Genomic DNA, 21,704 nt, shown 5'->3' on the forward strand with positions numbered 1-21,704 from the left:
AGTCTTGCTTTGTTTCTCTTATTTGAGGATAGCCAACTGTGTCAGATCAGAACATCCTCCTTACCTGTTTTATGCTGAAGCTCGACACTGTGTAGATCATGGTGGGGCTGTTTGTTATCTCATCAGGCCGCACCCAGCGGGAAAACATTGCCTTCTGCTTGGGAGACAACGGCAGCTTGCCACATCTGTCCCTGCAATCAAAGCAATCACCACCCCAAACCAAAAGTCACTGCTAAGTATGAAATCCATGAGCTGGTAAAATCATTTTATCACACATCATAATACCCAAAAGGTTTTCTGCCCACCTATGCAGATCCTCAGGGATGCGGGTGGCGCTGTAGGTTAAACCACAGAGCCTAGGACTTGCCGATCAGAAGGTCAGTGGTTCGAATCCCCGCGACGAGGTGAGCTCCCGTTGCTCGGTCCCTGCTTCTGCCAACCTAGCAGTTCGAAAGCACGTCAAAGTGCAAGTAGATAAATAGGTACCGCTCTGGCGGGAAGGTAAACAGCGTTTCCGTGCGCTGCTCTGGTTCGCCAGAAGTGGCTTAGTCATGCTGGCCACGTGACCCGGAAGCTGTCTGCGGACAAATGCCGGCTCCTCGGCCTATAGAGCGAGATGAGTGCCGCAACCCTAGAGTCGGACCTAATGGTCTGGGGTCCCTTTACCTTTACCGTATGCAGATCCTAAAGACCACCTTTGGGCTCTTAGCTCTCCAAACCTGGAATTTCAGCCTCCAGTTCATGATCAGCCTTGCTTGGGCTTCTACACTGAATTAAAGTGAAAGGTAAAGGACTCCTGGACTGTTGAATCCAGTCAAAGGTGACTATGGGGTTGTGGCGTTCATCTCGCTTTCAGGCAGAGGGAGCCGGCGTTTGTCCACAGATAACTTTCCAGGTCATGGAGCCAGTAGGACTAAACTGCTTCTAGCGCAGCGGAACACTGTTTACCTTCCCGCCACAGTGGTACCTATTTATCTACTTGCACTGGCGTGCTTTCGAACTGCTAGGTTGGGAGGAGCTGGGACAGAGCAATGGGAGCTCGGTTGTGGGGATTCGAACTGCCAAACTTCTGATTGGCAAGCCTAAGAGGATCAATGGTTTAGACCACAGCACCACCCACTGAATTATACCCTGCTTGCCCCAATATTTACCACTGTGAAGACTACTTAGGCCTCATCACCAACAACCAAAGTAATCTACTTGTAATATATGCAGATCCCGGCTATCGATCTGTATTTGAGTTTATTTCCTAGGCTTCTTACAAATGAGTCTACTCCACTTGGGTTCCAGAAAGCTACAATATAAAATAGCTCTTTCTTAGCAATAGTTGCTTTACAATCTGCTTTTAATTTTTCATTCTTTACTGCTCTTTTTATATCTTTATACTGTTTTGTTTTGCTAGTATCACTCAACAGCTGCTGTCAGAATATTGTTATAACAGTCTTAGATTGCGGCTTTTATGGATTGTAATGTGTGATCATGCAATTTTATCTTTATAATATGCTGCGAGCTGCCTTGGGAAGGTTAATTCCGTAAGGCGGCCTATAACTACTGAAATGAATGGAGCAAATATTCATTGGCAATTACTTTTTGAGATTGACTTCCAGACAAAAATGTGTATGTGTTTTCCCTGCCACATTTTCTTTAAATCTGAACACCTCTCAAGCCTCCTTAGAGTTAGGGCTGTAGGGCTCATGAGTTACTTCAAGCAGCGTAAGAGAGTAAGAAGAGATGCACTTCAGAGACCACAAAGGTGAGACAACTATACACTTTGAAAAAAGGCTTTGGAAAAGTTGCCCACTTAACTCATTCATGATTCTAAGTCAGTGTGAAACAGATAAAACTCTGGGAGATACTAATAACAGGAGCGTGCAGATCTCTGGAGTCTTACAAGTTAAAAATAAAGCTTTCTTCCTTTTCATAAATACCATATTAGGTTATGGTCTGATTAATTACAACTTATTTTGGAAAATGTATACAATTTTTGTTTTTGTTGTGTTTCGTTTTCTACATGGGTAGTATTTCTTTCTTCTTTTTTGTGTGTCTTATCTTACTCTGTGCACTTGCAATTATGTACTTTTTATATTTGGCCAGGGTGCAGTCGGACCTATTTTCCTTTGTAGAAGAACAAGCATGAAGGAGGCCTCCCAGCCTGTTCACAGGCCCTTATATGATCAGTGAAAACAGTTGGTCCTGGCAAGTATTAACCGGTCTCAGTCTTAACCTGATAACTTTGTGCAGATTATAATTTGTCTGAATTAATTTTAAGATGTGTTTTAATTAATTGATGCCTGTTTCTATGTATACTGTGTTATTCATATGATGTTAGCCTCTCTGAGCCAACTCCAGCCGTGGGGGGCGGGGTACAAATAAAATATTATTATTATTAATTAAATTATTATTATTATTTTCTTTCAATGAAGAATATATGTATATATAAAATAAAGTTTTTTTCCAGCTTACACTGCACTGATCAGTCAGGGTTCAAGAAGCCCATTAATTTATTGCATTTAGTCTATTACAGATGTCCCTTTCTAAAAGCATGTAAAACCACAAGTACAAAGAGCTGCCCACTATTTTACAGCCTCTCTAACATTTGCCAGTGCTTCAAATTTCCTTAATCTGAAGTCGAATGGCCTGTAAGCATTTTTCCTAACAGTAGCAGTGTTCAAAAATTTAACAGGGCTACTGCAGATGTCAAGACTATTTCTAAAGTGCTTATAGTTGAATGAATTCACCCACAATAAGGAGGCCGCAACAGCTTACTTTTCACACCGCCCTTTCAAGGGAGCATCTGAACATTGCTCCCAAGAGAAAATTCTTAAGAATAAGAAGGAATGAGAAAGCATTTCGGCGAGTCCATAGCTAGGCAACTTATATTCACTTACGAGAAAGGTACCGGAAAAGCAAAACGCTCTCTGAGGTCAACGCTCATGAAAGGGACGTACTCAATGCCATTGATCTTTGACGTCTTCCTATGAAAGCAGGATGCAAGATGTCAGGACCACAGTGCTATTCAAATGCATTTGTTTCCCACCCAGTCAGGCTCTAAATGAACAGCTGAGGTATACCTGCCTGCTTAATACCTTCAGCTTTTTTAGTATGGGAACGGGAGCAAGACGCAGTGGATGGTCTCGTTTTAAAGAGCCAGCAGATTTCCCCCTTCGGTTTTGCATTAAAAACTTTACTCACACGGTCATTACCCCTGAACATTCTGGCCACCAAGGGTTCAGAGAAGAAATGGCTGGTTGAGTTAGATAAAGAGGTGGGGAGGTCAGTGTGGTGCAAACACAGTGTCTTAAAATAGAAATTGCTTCCCCAGACCACCAGGGGGCTCCATCTCTTTGAAGCTTGCCTGCCAGGCAGGAAGTTACTACTGTAGCCTTCCCCTGACTTCCTCCAAAGCTGTACAAAGTCCTATTTATGTTGGCTTGTTTTAAAAAGGCAGCAGGGGTGGCGGCAGCAAACAAGCGTGGCAAACCTGTATCTCCTCTAGCAGCAATGCTATTCCGCGCCCAAATATGTGGATACATTTATCAGCTAAATATCGTGCTGTTAGCTTTAGTACATTTGCATCCCAAAGGGAAATGGGATTAGAATTACACATTGCTTGATCATTGACATAAACTCCATGATAAAGTCGGCTCGCCTTCTTGATATTTAAGAGCCGTGCAACATTTGTTGTTGTTGAATCTGTTAGGATATTGATGTTCCGTTCCGCCTTAAGAGGAACAAATATGTGGAGTTGTTGAAAGTCACATGTCTGTTTACTTCCAGCACAGTCTGCTGGGAACTTCCGTTGTATATTGCTTTTGCTATGCTGCTGTTTGGCTTAGACACGAAGGGAAGCAGGCATGTTTTTCCTTTGTTCCTGAACTATGCTGAACAAAAAGGTAAAGGGACCCCTGACCAATAGGCCCAGTCGTGGCCGACTCTGGGGTTGCAGCGCTCATCTCGCTTTATTGGCCGAGGGAGCCGGCGTACAGCTTCCGGGTCATGTGGCCAGCATGACTAAGCCACTTCTGGCGAACCAGAGCAGCACACAGAAACGCTGTTTACCTTCCCGCTGGAGCGGTACCTATTTATCTACTTGCACTTTGACGTGCTTTCGAACTGCTAGGCTGGCAGGAGCAGGGACGAGCAACAGGAGCTCACCCCGTCGCGGGGATTCGAACCGCCGACCTTCTGATTGGCAAGTCCTAGGCTCTGTGGTTTAACCCATAGCGCCACCCGCGTCCCTGTAAATAATGCTTACACATGTCTCTATCTGCCACTTCCATTGCAAAGAGTTCTTATCTCTGCTGGCTTGCGTGCTTAAGCTTCTGAAGGTTTCTGAGGCTTGAGTTGCTGATTGATGCTGTTCCAAGAACTGGAGTTCGCCTGGCTGCCGGCCGGTGGCTGGAGCCAGCTGAGGGCCTGCCAAATGCCCCTGTCTCCCCGGACGCATCCCAACAGAATCATCACATCAGTCTACAATTTGGTGTTTTCAACAATCCCATGCATGCTTGCTCAGAAGTAAGCCTCACTGTGTTCAGTGGGGCAGGCTCCCCGGTTTAAGTGTGCACCCGACTGCAGCCTAAACGAGGCAACCCATTTTCAATAAGCCTGGAAAACTGTTCCCTTTTCTTACCTGAGCACCTCAATCTCCTCCGCGGTGTATCGCTGACCTTGAGGTTCACTGGCCTGCACAGCTCTGACTGCCTGTGGCTTATCGTTCAAGGAAAAATCAGGCCCTAATGGAAAGTAAGTCCTGGCTTGCTGATTTGGTTTCGGTGGGACCGGCTTGTCCTTCTGAGACGGCTTTGAATCCTTCAGCGCTTCAGCTCTAAAATAGAGAGTTTGCATTTTACACGCATCAAGAGTTTTTATTTCATTGGTGGCAGTACATTGCGAATCCTCCTATAAATGCCATCAATCATATACTACTCATTTTGCTATGTAAAAATGCAAAAAATATTAATTGCTTTTGTGAGAACGAATGATTAAAAAACAAACAAGGCAAGAGTGCCTGCATATTTCTTACATACCGTATTTTTTGCTCTATGACTCACTTTTTCCCTCCTAAAAAGTAAGGGGAAATGTGTGTGCGTCTTATGGAGCGAATGCAGGCTGCGCAGCTATCCCAGAAGCCAGAACAGCAAGAGCAATTGCTGCTTTCACTGCGCAGTGATCCCTCTTGCTGTTCTGGCTTCTGAGATTCAGAATTTTTTTCCCTTGTTTTCCTCCTCCAAAAACTAGGTGCGTCTTATGGTCTGGTGCGTCTTATAGAGCGAAAAATATGGTATTTGCATTCTTAGGCTTCTCGTATACTCTACATGTTAAACATCCATAAAACCTTTGTTTCATACAGCCCAAGGATTCCTATACAGCAAGAACAGCATATGCAATCTAACATAGAAACCACTCAAGACAGTTCTTTCAACTAAAAAGAAAACCTGAAAGTTTTGTGCATACTAACAGGAATCATGCAACAATTTATTTAGAAGGTTCTTGTTGCATTGTTTTGCTAGAGATTCGTGTACAGCCAGAAATTTAGCTGAAAGATGCTATTCCATTATTCTAAATACAGTACACAGATAATCAGAATATGCTTCAGGATTTCCTTCATTTAAACAGTCATCCTTGATGGTCCAAGCTCTTATACTAACCCTAGTGCAATGCAAATAAATCCACACTCACAATTATCTACGCAAGGCATCACGGGACTAAACTAAGAGGGAAGAACTGGTTTTTGTAAAACAAAAATCACTGAATAGTGGCCTGGAAGCAGCTCCCATTCATTGTAGATGGCCAAAGAGAATACCTGTATCTACATGGCTCATTCTCTAAATACACAACTGATCATTGTGTTTTGCAAGAGAGGGCATCTCGTGGACGCCAGCCTATCAGGCAGTCTGTTCTGCACAATGTTGGAATTTGGCCTTTGGAACTCCCTCCCACTGAATATCAGATAGGTGCCTCCTCATCCTTAGCTTTCTTGCTAAGAATATTCAGCTTTCGACAAGCCTTCTAAAACCTTTAGCACACTTGGGATAAAGTTTTACAAGGCTTTTAACGCTGCAACCCATCCTGGGATGTTACACCAGAGGATGCGTAACTCAGAAAACATATGAACAAACATATTTTATGTATGCACTGTTGTTTTTTAGAAACTGTTTTTATACTCCTAACTACTTTTAAAACCTGTTTTAATACATGCAGCTATTTTATACACATTGCTATATTGTAAATCCCTTTGGGAGGCCTTCTGGGCAGCGATTCGTAAATGAAAGAAACAAATGGTTGCTGATATCAGAAGGGCTGACTGATATATGGAATTTCAAAATATAGTGTGTTGTATCCAATGCTAGCCATCCTCAGAGGAGGCCCACTTAAATTAATGGACACGAGTAATGTTGGTTCATTCATTTCAACAAGTGTGTTCCGAGTACAACTTTGCTGGATGCAACCCTCTGGATTAGAATGCAATTAACACATTTATATAAGCCCAGTATATTAAAACAAAATCCGAATAGAAACACACTCATAAAAATATAGCGCGCGCGCGCGCTCTCTCTCTCTCTCTCTAGCTCATATGGAATTAAAGGTCTTTATACAGCACTCATGTTGGACACAGGTCAGCCCTTTTCTATCTGATGTCAGCCACTATTTTGCTTCCATCTGTATTGTTTTAAATATGTTTTTATTGCTTTGTGGCTTGTTGGTTGCTGCCCTGGGCTCCCTTTGGGTGGAAGGGTAGGAAATAAATCTAATAAACAAACATTTTATTTGGAAACATTTAAAAAAACCACTACTTACTGTCAATATTCAAACAAAAATACAAAAATACTACTTACTGTCAATATTCAAACAAAAATACAAACAGCACAGCAAATGGCATTTCAGAAGGTAGCTGCGTGGATTCTGCTTTAGACTCTTACAGATTTGCACTAAGTTCTTTATTAAAATTAACAAGTAATGCAAACATGAATTTGAATATGCAGAAGATATTAAAAAATGAATTTAAGGAACCGCAGAAAGAGGGGGAAGGAAGTCAAACTTTGAAATGTTAAAATGACTGTAAAATTAATGAAATGTAGAAATAAAAACTTTTTTTTTTTGAAAAGGAATGCAAAACACAGCACCTGCAGGCAATGAACATTTCAAGGAGTGAAATGCCGACCGTGTTTATAAAGTTGCAAGCTTTTTCTCCAGCAAGGCTTCCCATACCTTTAAAAGCTACCTGATAAGCAGAAAAACTGTTGGGTTTTTTTTAATGCAACAGAGACCTGCAGGTATAGGTCCGTATATAAATTCAATAAATAACAACAAATACTACTACTACTAAGGAAACAGGGTTTTCATGCAAAGCTTCAAGAAACTCACCTGTCCAGGGCCTGTCGAGCCAGCTGCTTCAGTTTTGCCTGGAGAGCTGTTTCTGAAGTTTCATTGGCCTTTAATATGAAAAAAGGGGGGGTTAAGAAGCCTAACCAGCAATCTACATACAGAAAAACAAAGAGGCCAGGGGGTAGCAAATGTCAATTCCTTCCATTTATACTATCCAGACTAACGACACAAATCCTTCTAACAGACAAAAAACCTCTCCGCAACACTATTTTGTGTAGCTGGCCACACTCAAAACACTCAATAAAATGAAGGCAACTTGGATGCAGCCAAACAGCTGAAGTTAGAGAAGCAACAGCTTTAAAGAATAAGACCTGTTGAGTAGATGAGCTCAGTCTACCTATTAGACTCAAGCTAAGCCACTGCCTCTTAGCCACAGTACTCTGCTAGGGCTGGGCAATATATTGATATATTGTCAAAAACCGGTTTGAAGTCCATATCGATATATCGGCTTCATAATTTTTGGCCTGTCTATACATCGTGAATCATGGGATGGGTGTGGGTGGGTGGGTGTTATGCAAAAATCACAATGTGGGGAAAACCGCAAAGCCAGCCAATGCTTCTCTCGATTCCTGCAGCCCCTTTTAACTCTTGCCAGCTCAGCTCTCCCTTCCTCATGCGCCGGGGGGGGGGGGGGGGGCAAATTGCAAGAGCAGGCAGCGGCAAAAATCACAATTGCGTGTCGATCTTTTGCAGGGACGGAAGAGTTCCTTGCCATGACATAATCCCATCAAGTTAAGTTGGTAGCTTAACATACCGTTTTCAGGCAGAGTTCCACGGCTTCCGTGTACAGCTCTATCGCTTCCTCGCTGTTGCCTTTCTCGTCTTCGTCAAAAGCCTGCGTAACCAGGAAACGGGCCCGCTCCAAGTCCAGCTGCTGCTTCGACTTCAAGGGGTCGACTCTTTGCACTGGAATAGGACGAAGAACCATTCATTTTCCTTATTTCACCTGACTCATGATTATAGTTACAGTGGTACCTCGGGTTACAAACACTTCGGGTTACAGACTCCGCTAACCTGGAAGTAGTACAGTGGTACCTCGGGTTAAGTACTTAATTCATTCCGGAGGTCTGTACTTAACCTGAAACTGTTCTTAACCTGAAGCACCACTTTAGCTAATGGGGCCTGCCGCTGCACAATTTCTGTTCTTATCCTGAAGCAAAGTTCTTAACCTGAAGCACTATTTCTGGGTTAGCTAGGTCTGTAACCTGAAGCGTATGTAATCTGAAGCATATGTAACCCGAGGTACCACTGTAATACCTCAGGTTAAGAACTTTACCTCAGGATGAGAACAGAAATCGTGTGGCGGCAGCGGGAGGCCTCATTAGCTAAAGTGGTACCTCAGGTTAAGAACGGTTTCAGCTTAAGAATGGACCTCCGGAACGAATTAAGTTCTTAACCAGAGGTACCACTGTATTAAGGTGCAGATTAGGTTATATGCTGTGCTGCTTCCATCAGAACACAGGGAGTTGTCTTCTTCAATGGGTCCATCTAACATGGTACTCTCTATGGCTCTCCCGGACTTCTGAGAGGGGGACATTCCCAGTCCTACACTGCAATTCTGGAAATGAACTTGGGACTTCATGCCAAAAAGATGCTCCACCACTGAGCTGCATCCTTCTCGCTCTGAAAATAATGGTGTTCATGGACAACACTAGCCTTGCAGAGGGAATGAATGGCTGTACTTTATGTACACGATGGTTGCTGGCATCCATCTCAAGAGACAATGGAGTGTGCCTTGGGGGGGGGCCAGTCAAACCACTGTCTTAGCAGCCCTGAAGAGACCTCCCTGAGGCACAAGCCTGGTCAGTGTGTATGGAGGTCCTGGGTTGTCCAAACGACAAGATTGTTGGCATACAACCAAGGAAGCGGGGGCAATTGGCGGGCCCCCAGCTGGCTCTAGCCCACCGGCCGGTGTGCCGGACGATCTCCAGTCCTTGTTGCAGCATCTGCGACTCACAGCTTCAGAAGCTGGGGCATGCAACTCAGCAGAGATAACGCGCAAACAGAAGTGGCAGGAGAGGTTGTGTAAGCATATTTACAAGCAGTTTATTCAGCATAAAGGTAAAGGGACCCCTGACCATTAGGCCCAGTCGTGACCGACTCTGGGATTGCGGCGCTCATCTCGCTTTACTGGCCGAAGGAGCCGGCGTACAGCTTCCGGGTCATGTGGCCAGCATGACTAAGCCGCTTCTGGCGAACCAGAGCAGTGCACGGAAACGCCGCTTACCTTCCCGCCGGAGCGGTACTTATTTATCTACTTGCACTTTGACGTGCTTTCGAACTGCTAGGTTGGCAGGAGCAGGGACATGAGCAACAGGAACTCACCCTGTCACGGGGATTCGAACTGCCAACCTTCTTATCGGCAACTCCTAGGCTCTGTGGTTTAATCCACAGCGCCACCCGCGTCCCTTATTCAGCATACATCAGGACAAAAGGAAAACACATCTGATTCCCTTCGTGTCCAAATCAAGATAGCAAAAAGTGAAAGCTATACCCAAACGGAAGTTCCCAGCAAGCTGTGCTGGAGTGTAAACAGACACGTGACATGCAACAGTCTCATGCCTGTCCCTTAAGGTGGAATGGAATATTCTAACAAAGATATCCCTCTTGGTAGGCCTGGGTGATATATCAATATTCGCCCAGGACCGGTATAAGGAGCAGACTGTGATGTCAGTTTCATTCAGCGGTATCTCCCTGGTGAAACCGCCACCGCTCCCAAGTCGCTCTGCTAGCAGTGTCCGCTGGAGGCAGTCAACAGCTTGTTCCTCCCCCTGCATCTTTAAACTGCTCGACTGAGGAGTCTGCAGCTGTCCTTGCCTCGGTCGAGCTGTTAAAGGAGCCCCCAACCAGTGCTGGTTCCCGCAAGCAGGCAGTGGGGTGTGGGCTCTGTGAAACTGTTCAGCTGAGGGGATCGCAGTTGTCGCTCCCCACAGAGAGCAGCTAAAGGTGCCCCGATGCTCTGTCCGCTCGCCCGTGAGCGGCAAGATCACTGGGGCTGTCTCTGCTGGGGAGGGGGAACCTATTATCCTCCAAACAACCCTATAAGTTAGGCTAAGAGTTGGTGACTGGTCCATGATCACCCAGCGAGCTTCACAGCCAAGTGGTAACTTCAACCCTGGTCTCCCAGGTCTGCGTCCAACACAGGGTCTGGTTTCAGATTGGGAGAAATTGTGATTAAATTCCTGCATTGCAGGGGGTTAGACTAGATGGCCCTTGGTGTTCCTTCCAACCATACAATTTCTCAGTTACCTCCAAGTTACTACACCACACTGGGTATAACATCTTTTCTAGAACATGCCTTGTTGATTTCCTAATGAAGAGAGAAAGTTTTCAGGTTTTGTCTTTACTAACCTGCTGAGTACAGGGCTTGAACTCTTTCCAAATATTCACTTATTTTCTCTGGAATATTTTCCAAGACGGATCCTGCCATTGCAGCATAAATTAAAGACTGCGCAGCTTCCTGAGAAGAGAAAATACAACACAAGTGTTTAAAAATTAAGGCAACCAGAAAGCTTATCTCCCTCAAATATATTATTATTAGATTTCTTCACCATAAGACCCCAGAGCAACATTAAAGGACAATGTTAAAGTCAATTAAAACAAATTACAATGACGAGAACAGGTTGGATCCTTAAAGTATTTCTTTCAGGTTTCAAAAGCCAGGGAAAGCATAACCTCATTTGCACAAATGCCTTCTCAGTACCTATTTATCTACTTGCACTGGCGTGCTTTCAAACTGCTAGGTTGGCAGGAGCTGGGACAGAGCAACGGGAGCTCACCCTGTTGCGGGGATTTGAATCGCCAACTTTTGATTGGCAAGCCCAAGAGGCTCAGTGGTTTAGAGCACAGCACCACCCGCATCCCAAGCGGACCTCCCCAACTGGTAGACCTATACAGAAAGCATTCTTTCAGGTACTTTTATGAGCACAGGATCCTACCAAATTTTCCCCAGCATGCTAGGTTAACTTCACAAGAGCTACGCAATCACTCCATACTTAAAGGTTTTAGAACATGTGCATGGAATTATATATTTTCTTTCCCACAAGATCCCCTCCCAAAAGTGGAAGTCACTGTAAACAAACACCATTTCTACATATATTTAACACCAGGGCAAGAATCACAGTTCATGCAAGAGGCCCTTTCATCATTACGGGCTTGCACCCGAGTTACTCATGCTAACATTTTGACCCGCAACATCTAGCATTCACAAATATCTTTTAACTATGCCCCAGTCAGTAGAGCATGAGACTCTTAATCTCAGGGTCGTGGGTTAAATTGAGCCCCAAAATGGGCAAACGATTCCTGCAAATGCAGGGGGGTCCATTCCAGCTCTACAATTCTAATATTGCAGGAGTGGAGCCCATACATTGCACTTGGAAGTCCCATATTCAATTCATAGCATCTCAGGAAGGAGGACTGGGAAATCCCTCTACCTGAGACCTTGGAGAGCGGCCAAAATTATAGACCTCCACTTTGTATGACTGAAATACTTTGGCTTCAGCCAAAGCCAACCAGACCTTTCCTGCACAGCTAGATTATCCAGACACTACAATCAATTTTTGTCTGTTTTATTGAACGGAAGCAATTAGCTTATGATCAATGTTAGTCACAGAAAAATCTAGGCGCGTGGAAAAAGGTGGAAGATCATTGGTTATGAAACGATTGTACACTGCGGTCAATGTAAAATCAAGCATGACTGGAATTAAGTTTGCAGAATTATAACCACACCCTTGATATGGTCTTGACGGCAAGTCAAGCTGCATTTTCAAAATATTTGTGGCATTTGATACCTGCAACCTAAGTACAACCAAGTTTGACATGTGGAGCAAAGCTCGCCCCCTCATCAGAATATGCCCCCTTATTCAGAACTTCCTGACAGTAAGAGCTGTTCAACAGTGGAATTTGCTGCCAAGGAGTGTGGTGGAGTCTCCTTCTTTGGTGGTCTTTAAGCAGAGCCTTGACAACCATATGTCAGGAGTGCTCTGATGGTGTTTCCTGCTTGGCAGGGGGTTGGACTCGATGGCCCTTGTGGTCTCTTCCAACTCTATGATTCTATGATTATTATTATTGCCCTGACCTGTATGTATTGCTGTACAGGTTGTGTGAAAGGTAATATATTTCAGCTCTGAGTAGCAAAGCACAAACAAATTTTCAAATTCATTGGCAGGTGTGTGTGCGTGAAAAATTCCAGAGTGGCCTTCTGGTTGCAATGGAGCTGAGGGGGTGCAAAGTTGAGAAGATTGCTGAAAATACCCATTCGGGGACGCCCAGTTTTGGCCTTGCTCAGGGTGCCATCTTACCAAAGATTATCAGAGTCCAGAGGATATAACGCTTGTCACTCCAGCTAGCACATTCCTGTGGTACCCCATAAACCTACAGAAATGGGGTAGAAAAAGTGGCAGACTTTTGAGGTGCCACAGAGAAGCCTCCGTTGCCAGTGCTGGGGTGCACACCTGGTTTTTGCACTCAAATTAGCTGAGCTTCAGACAAGCAAAGAGCTGGGAGACATTTAGGGCTGCCACCTTTGTCCTGGCAAAATACAGTGGTGCCTTGCAAGACGAAATTAATCCGTTCCGCGAGTCTCTTCGTCTAGCGGTTTTTTTGTCTTGCGAAGCAAGCCCATTGACGGCTTAGCGGATTAGCGCTATTAGCGGCTTATCGGCTTTTAGCGGCTTATCGGATCAGCTGATAAGCGGCTTAGCAAAAGGGGGGGAAAAGGGAAAAAACCCCGCAGGAACTTGCAAGACATTTTCGTCTTGCGAAGCAAGCCCATAGGGAAATTCGTTTTGCGAAGCGCCTCCAAAACGGAAAACCCTTTCGTCTAGCGGGTTTTCCGTCTTGCGAGGCGTTCGTCTTGCGGGGCACCACTGTACCGGACAGTGCAGGGTGGTCGGGAGACAATTTTCTCTCTTTTTCAACTTGTCCTGATGTGACTTCAAAATCAATTCATTACAATCTACTGCAGCCTAACAGGCTGGCCCCTGTAGAATTTGTCACACGCACTAATAATAATAATAATAATAATAATAATAATAATAATAATAATTTATTATTTGTACCCCGCCCATCTGGCTGGGTTTCCCCAGCCACTCTGGACGGCTTCCAACAAAGATGAAAAATACACTAAAATGCATGAAGAGGCGTGCCAACTTGAATACTGGGGGGCTTGCAAGCCCCACCCCACATAATCGACCATATGACATAGTGTGCGCACATCATTTGAATGGCAATGCACATCAACTATTTGGGGGAACACCCCCTGAAATATTTTACTGGGAGTGGGCCCCTAGAAGTTGGTTCCTATGCACATGGATTTGTAAATCTATTTGTTATTGGCTACCCAGAGCAGTGTTCAAAACTCCCATTGTTCTAGGCGTATTTTGCGACAGGGAATTTCCTTAGCGCAAGCAGTTTCTGAGCTCTGGGCGCAGCCCTGTGCCAAAGGTTTCAGATTAAAACTGTAGAGTGAAAGGAAAGGAGGACCTTTGTCTGAGTCCCCACTTCCAGCTACTCTTTGAAGACCGGAGAAGAGACCCCCTTAAGAATATTAGGGGGGTGGGCAAGGGAAGGACTGGACCATGTGAAAAACAAACACAGTATTTTAGCTGCAGTTCATTCATTTTCAGCTTTGTATTCTTGTTATAAAAAAACATGCCTAGGCATTCTGTTGTTGCGCCCACAACTTAGGTTTATGGTGCCATTAAAGCTCCTAGCTTTCATATCTCAGTTTTTAACATTGACCCAGAGCTTAACCTTTCACACACCCTTTCAAACACAGCCAGTTGGAGAGGATCCCTAACTTGGCACAGAGATAGAGAGAGAGGGAACCTGAAATTCAGAAGAAAACTTTATCAATAAAGGATGAAGCATTTTATACTAAAATTTCTGTATTGTGGAGGACAGGTGGCAACATGGGCATAGCCAGGCCTCTTGTTTGGGGAGGGGGGAGGCCTTTTGTTGGGATTGGCAGGCCTTTTGTTGGGTGGGCAAGGCTTTTGGTGGGGTGGGCAAGGCTTCTGTTAGGGGGGCACGCATTTTGCTAGGGGGGCAGGCCTTTTGTTGGGGGGCAGACCTTTTATTAGGGGGCCAGGCCTTTTGCTAGGGGGGCCAGGCCTTTTGCTGGGGGGGCAGGCCTTTTGTTGGGGGGCAGGCCTCTTGTGGTGGGGCAAGACTTTTGTTAGGGGGGCAGGCCTTTTGTTAGGTGGGGCAGGCCTTTTGTTGGGGGTCACGCATTTTGCTAGGGGGGCAGGCCTTTTGTTGGGGGGCAGACCTTTTGTTAGGGGGCCAGGCCTTTTGCTAGGGGGGCCAGGCCTTTTGCTGGGGGGGGCAGGCCTTTTGTTGGGGGGCAGGCCTCTTGTGGTGGGGCAAGACTTTTGTTGGGGGTCACGCATTTTGCTAGGGGGGCAGGCCTTTTGTTGGGGGGCAGACCTTTCGTTAGGGGGCCAGGCCTTTTGCTGGGGGGCAAGACTTTTGTTAGGGGGCCAGGCATTTTGCTACGGATGCAAGCCTTTTGTTGGGGGGGGGGCAGAACCTCACGTGGTTTGTATTTTTATTGATTTTTATTGCCCCCCTTGGCTACACCCATGGGTGGCACCCCCATTTCCTCCCCCCCCCCCCCGCGACCCCGCTCCCCCTGGCACCTTGTAGTAAAAGGCCGCTTCGTGGTAGTGGCCCCGCTGGTCCCTCTGCACTGCCATCTGTGCAAACTTCACCGCCTCCTGCTCCAGCTCCGCCGCTTCCATGGCCGGGTCCGGGCAGCAGACGCCTCAGCGCGCTCCTTTCCTGATTCGCTGACGTCACGGCAGCCCCCCGACGTCTCCGCCTATGGCCTCCCGCTCAGGAAGGGACTTCCCGGCAGCCCCTGTGGCGGAGGCGTCGACGTCGCGATGCGCCTGCGCAGTGCGGCAGAACGCTCCTCCCTCCCCTCCACCTTTCGCTGGAGAGAGATAGGCACTCAAGCGCAGGGTCCCAGGTGTGCCTGTTGAACTACAACTCCCATCATCCTCTCCTGGAATGGTCAGAGATCAGGGACGATGGGAGTTGTAGTTCAAGGGAATCTGGGCCTCGAAGGCGGAAAAAGACTCAAGAGAGTTATCTGTTGGTTGGAGCTGTCAGGTGTGATCGAGTTGAGGTGCCTTTTTCTCCTATTTGACCTCCCAACCCTGTGATTCTGAGATTCTATGGGGGAAATCCAGGTTGCTCTTGGGTTATTTAAAAAAGTGTACCTGTGATCGACTTATTATTACATATATATATATATGTAATAAAAACAGAAAAACAGAAAATTTAATTTTACTGTGTATACACACACACACACACACACACACACACACAGTAAAATTAAATTTTCTGTTTTCCAATTTAGAATACTCCCTTAAACATCCTTAAAATGACTTCCCTTCTTCTCTTTCCACGGTTCTTTTCACATATCATAAATCCCTGCACATTTTAGGTAAACTAAACCATTCAGTAGTCCATTATTACATCCATCAAAACTTATTTGCACTTACAGATAGGTAGCCGTGTTGGTCTGCCATAGTCAAAACAAAACAAATTCCTTCCAGTAGCACCTTAAAGACCAACTAAGTCAGTTCTTGGTATGAGCTTTTTTATTTGCACTGTTGAATTTATCTTAATGCTGCCAACGTTTTCAAGTGTACACAATTCCCCGCATATATTCAAGTGTACACAATTCCCCGCATATATTCAATAAACATTTTACAATCTTTTCTAAAGGTATGTTCTTGTTTTCTTATTCTATGTTAAGTCCTCGAACTGTGCATATTCCATCAACTTATTACGTTTTCATATCCCTTGGAAGCTGTCCAGAGTGGCTGGGGCAGCCCAGGCAGATGGGCAGGGTATAAATAATAAAACAAAAACAACAGCAACAACAACAACTATTATTATTATTAAGTAGCAGGTCGACCATCTGTGAGCACAATGTAGCCTCAGAGTTTGTTTCTGATTCAGGTTTTCTTTTGTGTGAAAATCTATGTCTGTCTGACTGTTGTTAAAAAATATAATGCAGTGGTACCTCGGGTTAAGTACTTAATTCGTTCCAGAGGTCCGTTCTTAACCTGAAACTGTTCTTAACCTGAAGCACCACTTTAGCTAATGGGGCATCCTGCTGCCGCCACGCCGCTGCTGCACAATTTCTGTTCTCATCCTGAGGTAAAGTTCTGGGTTAGAGGAGTCTAACCTGAAGCGTCTGTAACCTGAAGCGTCTGTAACCTGAAGCGTATGTAACCTGAGGTACCACTGTAAAGGTAAAGGTAAAGGGACCCCTGACCATTAGGTCCAGTCGTGACCAGCTCTGGGGTTGCGGCGCTCATCTCGCTTTATTGGCCAAGGGAGCTGGCATACAGCTTCCGGTTCATGTGGCCAGCATGACTAAGCCACTTCTGGCGAACCAGAGCAGCGCACGGAGACGCCGTTTACCTTCCCGCCGGAGTGGTACCTATTTATCTACTTGCACTTTGACGTGCTTTTGAACTGCTAGGTTGGCAGGAGCAGGGACCGAGCAATGGGAGCTCACCCCGTCGCAGGGATTCGAACCACTGACCTTCTGATCGGCAAGTCCTAGGCTCTGTGGTTTAACCCACAGCGCCACCCGTTTCCCAATATATATAATAAAATGTTAATAATTCCCATATTGGGTAGCATGGCTTGGAAAAAGTGGCTTACTGCAGCCATGCAATAGGATCTGCTATCAATATTGCAGATCAGAGAAGGAGCCGAGCAGGCGGGTTTAGATTTTCAGCGCCAACTCATGCAATGCCCCTCTTCTGTTCAATATCATTTAAATAGGCTTCCCAAACTCAACTGTAGGCAAAAGTCCTGTTTCCATTGATAAACTTGCATGCATTTGCCTTGCTCTTATCAATACCGCAATTCCCCCCACTCTTCGCAAGAGTTGCTACCCAATCAGAGTCCCGCTAAAATCCTGTCTGTCTATTATGTTCACTATCCTCTTCACTTCTGCCTCGGGGAGTTGGAAAGCGGCATCCAACAGGAATCCGGAAGTCTACTGTTATGTGTGAGCGGAAAGTTCTAACTCTATGGCCCAAAGGAGGAGAAACGTTATACACCTCTCCGCTCCTGGGGAATCCTTCCTGGACGCCTGCGCAGTCAGCAAAAGTGAAGTTCAACTGCCAGGAGTTCGCGTAGGGCAGCTCACGCTTGTTGCTTGTTGCGCAGAACTGCTTACAATCAGTAGTTTATTTATTTATTCATTTTTATTATTTTATATTATTTTATTATTTTATTATTATTTATATTATTTTATATTATTTTTATATATTTTATATTATATATATGTGTGTGTGTGTGTGTGTGTGTATATATATATATATAATAAAAAGTTATTCATATATATATATATATATATATATATGAGAATAACTTTTTATTGAGTTTTGTGAACAAGAATAATGCTATACAAATAAGTATACCAAGTTTTCTCATGTCGTTTGTATAGCATAATAGCATAATAAATGCATAATAAAATAGCAAAAATAGCATAATAAATGTGGAGTAATATCTACAACATGTGGTTCATTATTAGTGGTCCATGTATTTTTATTTATGAATGAATGAAATAAACAATGCATAAGTCTATAGATATAGTCCTGAACGTCTATGACAGTGATGGCCAAACTTGGCCCTCCAGCTGTTTTGGGACTACAGTTCCCATCATCTCTGACCCCTGGTCCTGCTAGCTAGGGATGATGGGAGTTGTAGTCCAAAAGCAGCTGGAAGGCCAAGTTTGGCTGTCACTGGTCTATGAGGATTCCTGACATTTCCCCGAGTTGGGTGTGCAGATGGAGAGGAGATCTGATAGCCATCTTCAAATATCTCAAGGGCTGTCACGTGGAAGATGGAGCAAGCTTATTTTCTCTTGCTCTGGAGGGGTAGGACCCGAACCAATGGCTTCAAGTTACAAGAAAAGAGATTCCAACCAAACTCCAGGAAGAAATTTCTGACAGTAAGGGCTGTTCAACAGTGGAACAGATTCTCTACTTCACCTGTGGTTTTAAAGCAGAGGTTGGATGGTCATCTGTCAGGGATACTTTAGTTGTGATTCTTGAAATTGCAAGGGTTAGACTAGATTATAGAATCATAGTGTTACTGAAATATACTCAGAGTCGCAAAGTGATTTCATGCTCTTTATTCAGCTCATAGTGGTGAGGAGGAATGAATGAATGTCCCCTCAAAGTATCTGCTTTATATACATTATTTACACAATGGGCTGCACATGATTGGCTAATTCTGGAATTCTACTGTAAGCCAATCAGGTTGTGGATTCACTTATATCTGGAGCATGATTGGGTGGTTCCTGCCAACCAATCATACTGCTGCATTGTTCTAGGACCAATCAGACTGCTGCAATTTGGATCCTATTGTTCTAGGACCAATCAGACTGCTGCAATTTGGATCCTATTGTTCTAGGACCAATCAGACTGCTGCAATTTGGATCCTATTGTTCTAGGACCAATCAGACTGCTGCAGTTTGGATCCTATTCAACTCAATACATAACAGTTACAGAGCTGGACCCTCAGTCATCTACTCCAATCCCTTGTAATGCAGGAATATGTAGCCATCCCATATAGGAATCGAACCTGCAACCTTGGCATTTTCAGCACTACAATCTAGCCAACTGAGCTATCAGGGACGTCCCAGATGACCCTCCAGGTCCCTTCCAACTCTCCAGTTCTTTGATTCTGTATTTCCCCCTTTGCAGTCTGATTTCAGAAGAGAGTAGACAATGAGACAAGCAGCCTCCTAGCGATCCTCTACATGCTGTGTAGAAGTCAGCTTTGCTTATTGCGATGCAACCTCTTCATCTCCATAATATATTTAGAACCAGAATATCCACAGCCAGTACTCTTACATGCCGCTAGCCGGTGGTTCCTTCATTATGGATAAAGGTAAAGGTAAAGGGACCCTTGACCATTGGATCCAGTCATAGCCGACTCTGGGGTGGCGGCGCTCATCTCGCTTTATTGGCCGAGGGAGCCGGCGTATAGCTTCCGGGTCATGTGGCCAGCATGACTAAGCTGTTTCTGGAGAACCAGAGCAGCACCCAGAAATGCCGTTTACCTTCCCGCTGGAGTGGTACCTATTTATCTACTTGCACTTTGAGGTGCTTTCGAACTGCTAGGTGGGCAGGAGCAGGGACCGAGCAACGGGAGCTCACCCCGTCGCGGGGATTCAAACCGCCAACCTTCTGATCGGCAAGTCCTAGACTCTGTGGTTTAACCCACAGCGCCACCTGCGTCCCTTCATTATGAATATTGAACTTTTATTACGACTAAATATAAGCTATGGTTACCAGACGTCCCCGTTTCCCGGGGACAGTCCCCGGATTTACAAATCTGTCCCTGGAATGTCCCTGGATTTATATTTTAAGTGTTGTAGATTTATTAGTAGGGAATGAATGTTACATGATTGGTTCAATGGCACAAGACACATCATATGGGGACTTCCGGTGAGGCAAAATGAAAGGCGCCACAGCAGCAGGCAGCTTCTGAAGCCAGCCAGAGCCAACTGCGCTACCAGGCTGGCTCTAGGCTGATGAAACTGTTGCTGCTGCCACCACTGCCGAGGGGGAACTGGGGACACCCGGTGCGTCAACTGGGGGAACTGTTGACCCCCCCCACCGTGACCCAAATCAAGCCAGGATGTGAACGAGAGTGTCCAGCCACCTGGTTGACTCTCCAGCGGTGCTCCGGGGCTAGGAAAACCCCAGAGCTGAAGCAGGGAGAAGGAGGAGAGGAGAAGGAAGAGAGAGAAAGAGGAAGGAGAAAAAAGAGGGGAGCCCTGAACTTGCCATGCCGCTGCACCCGCTGCTGCTAAAGAGAAGAGGTAGGAGAGCCCTGGGAGGGCAAGGACATGTGGCCGAGCCCAGGCCTGACCCAAGCCTACTCCACGGCGGCTAGTGCTCCAAGAGAGCAGGCCAGGGCCCAGAGGAAGGCCGCGCGAATAGAGCGGAGACCACAGAAGAGAAGATATTACAGTCATACCTCGGGATAAATATGCTTCAGGATAAATATTTTCGGGTTGCACTCTGCGGCGACCCGGAAGTAATGGAGCGCGTTACTTCCGGGTTTTGCCGCTCACGCATGCGCAGATGGTCAAAATGACATCACGCGCATGAGCGGTTGCGTCTTACATTCTGTTCAGGATGCGAACGGGGCTCCGGAACGGATCCCCTTCGCATCCCGAGGTAACACTGTACTACTTTTTTAAAAAACAAAAACTATTTTTTAGTAACTTTTTTTTTCTCTTTTCAAAAAATAAAGTGTCCCCAGATTCTCTGAACAAAATCTGGTAACCTTAATATAAGCCTCTTTTGAAAAGTGTCGGCTTAAAGGCTATCTGTGTTGCGTGGGGAGGGCAGGAGAAGCCTTGTTACTTTCCAAAACATTATTGTACTAAATGGGGTGCTGAGAAAAGAACGCTGGTGTTTAATAATGATTATGAATGGTTCCCTGAATGGGCAGTTCCTTTGCGGTGTCGGGGTTTTAGACAGAGATGGAAGAGAGCTGATTACCAGCTACGTCTGTTTTTAATTAATAATAATAACAATGAAAGACTAGGTGCAGTTATTGGGACTCCAGTACATATTGCAACCCCCTGCATATGGCAACTAACTGAGGATTCGCATAGAGATTTAGCTGCTATTTTCTAAAACGTAAAGACCAGAAAATATGAGTTTGTAGCAAGCAGGGAAAGCCAGAATCTGTTCTATTTTTGCTATACAATGGCGAGTTTCAATCTAGCTACTCTTGTGGCCACTGGCCAATTGGACTCTCTCCACTACTTTGTAAAAAAAAAAACAAAAAACCCTACAGCACCATTACCCTATATAGAAGTGAAGTGGAAATTGGGATACTCCGTTTAGCAGAGAGTTTTTATACATATAAAAAAGTCTTTTAGCGCATGTTCTTTTTGAGCGTGTTTTGAATACGTGCTGCATGTCCATAAACAGTTTGGATTTTCTGAGATATGGTAGTTGGCAAATCAAACGAGAAGCCTCGAACCCTAGTCATTGCTTCCACTACTCAAAGGCTCTGAAAAGAGGAGCAGCTGTCTGAGGAACTGGTTCCAGCGCGGCGTCATTCCTTGAGAATGAGGAAGATGGAAAAGATTGCTTATCCTGAAGGAAAACGTTGCAAAGCTGCAAGCTGGTCATTTCAAGCTTCTTTGGAAAAGCTACTGTTTATGTAGGATAGCCAAATGTCTGCTATTCCCAAGCTAGAGTCACTGGACTATTCAAACGTTCTTAAATTTATAGCTAAGGAACATGGAGTAG

The 21,704-nt window shown here is 45.1% G+C and overlaps 1 protein-coding gene across 1 annotated transcript in view; it reads right to left on the reverse strand.

The window, feature by feature from the left end:
• CAPN7 (calpain 7) overlaps positions 1-15,255 on the reverse strand; it is a 39,858-nt gene extending 24,603 nt beyond the window's left edge. The window contains exons 1-7 of the mRNA XM_081882038.1: positions 15,027-15,255; positions 10,738-10,846; positions 8,141-8,292; positions 7,366-7,433; positions 4,631-4,825; positions 2,889-2,975; positions 65-191 (exon numbers count right to left, since the gene is read on the reverse strand). Of these exons, the coding sequence (XP_081738164.1) occupies positions 65-191; positions 2,889-2,975; positions 4,631-4,825; positions 7,366-7,433; positions 8,141-8,292; positions 10,738-10,846; positions 15,027-15,128 (840 nt within the window). The 5' untranslated portion in view covers positions 15,129-15,255. The remainder of the gene's footprint in view (positions 1-64; positions 192-2,888; positions 2,976-4,630; positions 4,826-7,365; positions 7,434-8,140; positions 8,293-10,737; positions 10,847-15,026) is intronic.
• Between the last annotated feature and the right edge of the window lie 6,449 nt (positions 15,256-21,704).

This window comes from Podarcis erhardii (assembly GCF_964252035.2).
Source record: "Podarcis erhardii genome assembly, chromosome: 12".
Classification (NCBI taxonomy): Eukaryota; Metazoa; Chordata; class Lepidosauria; order Squamata; family Lacertidae; genus Podarcis; species Podarcis erhardii.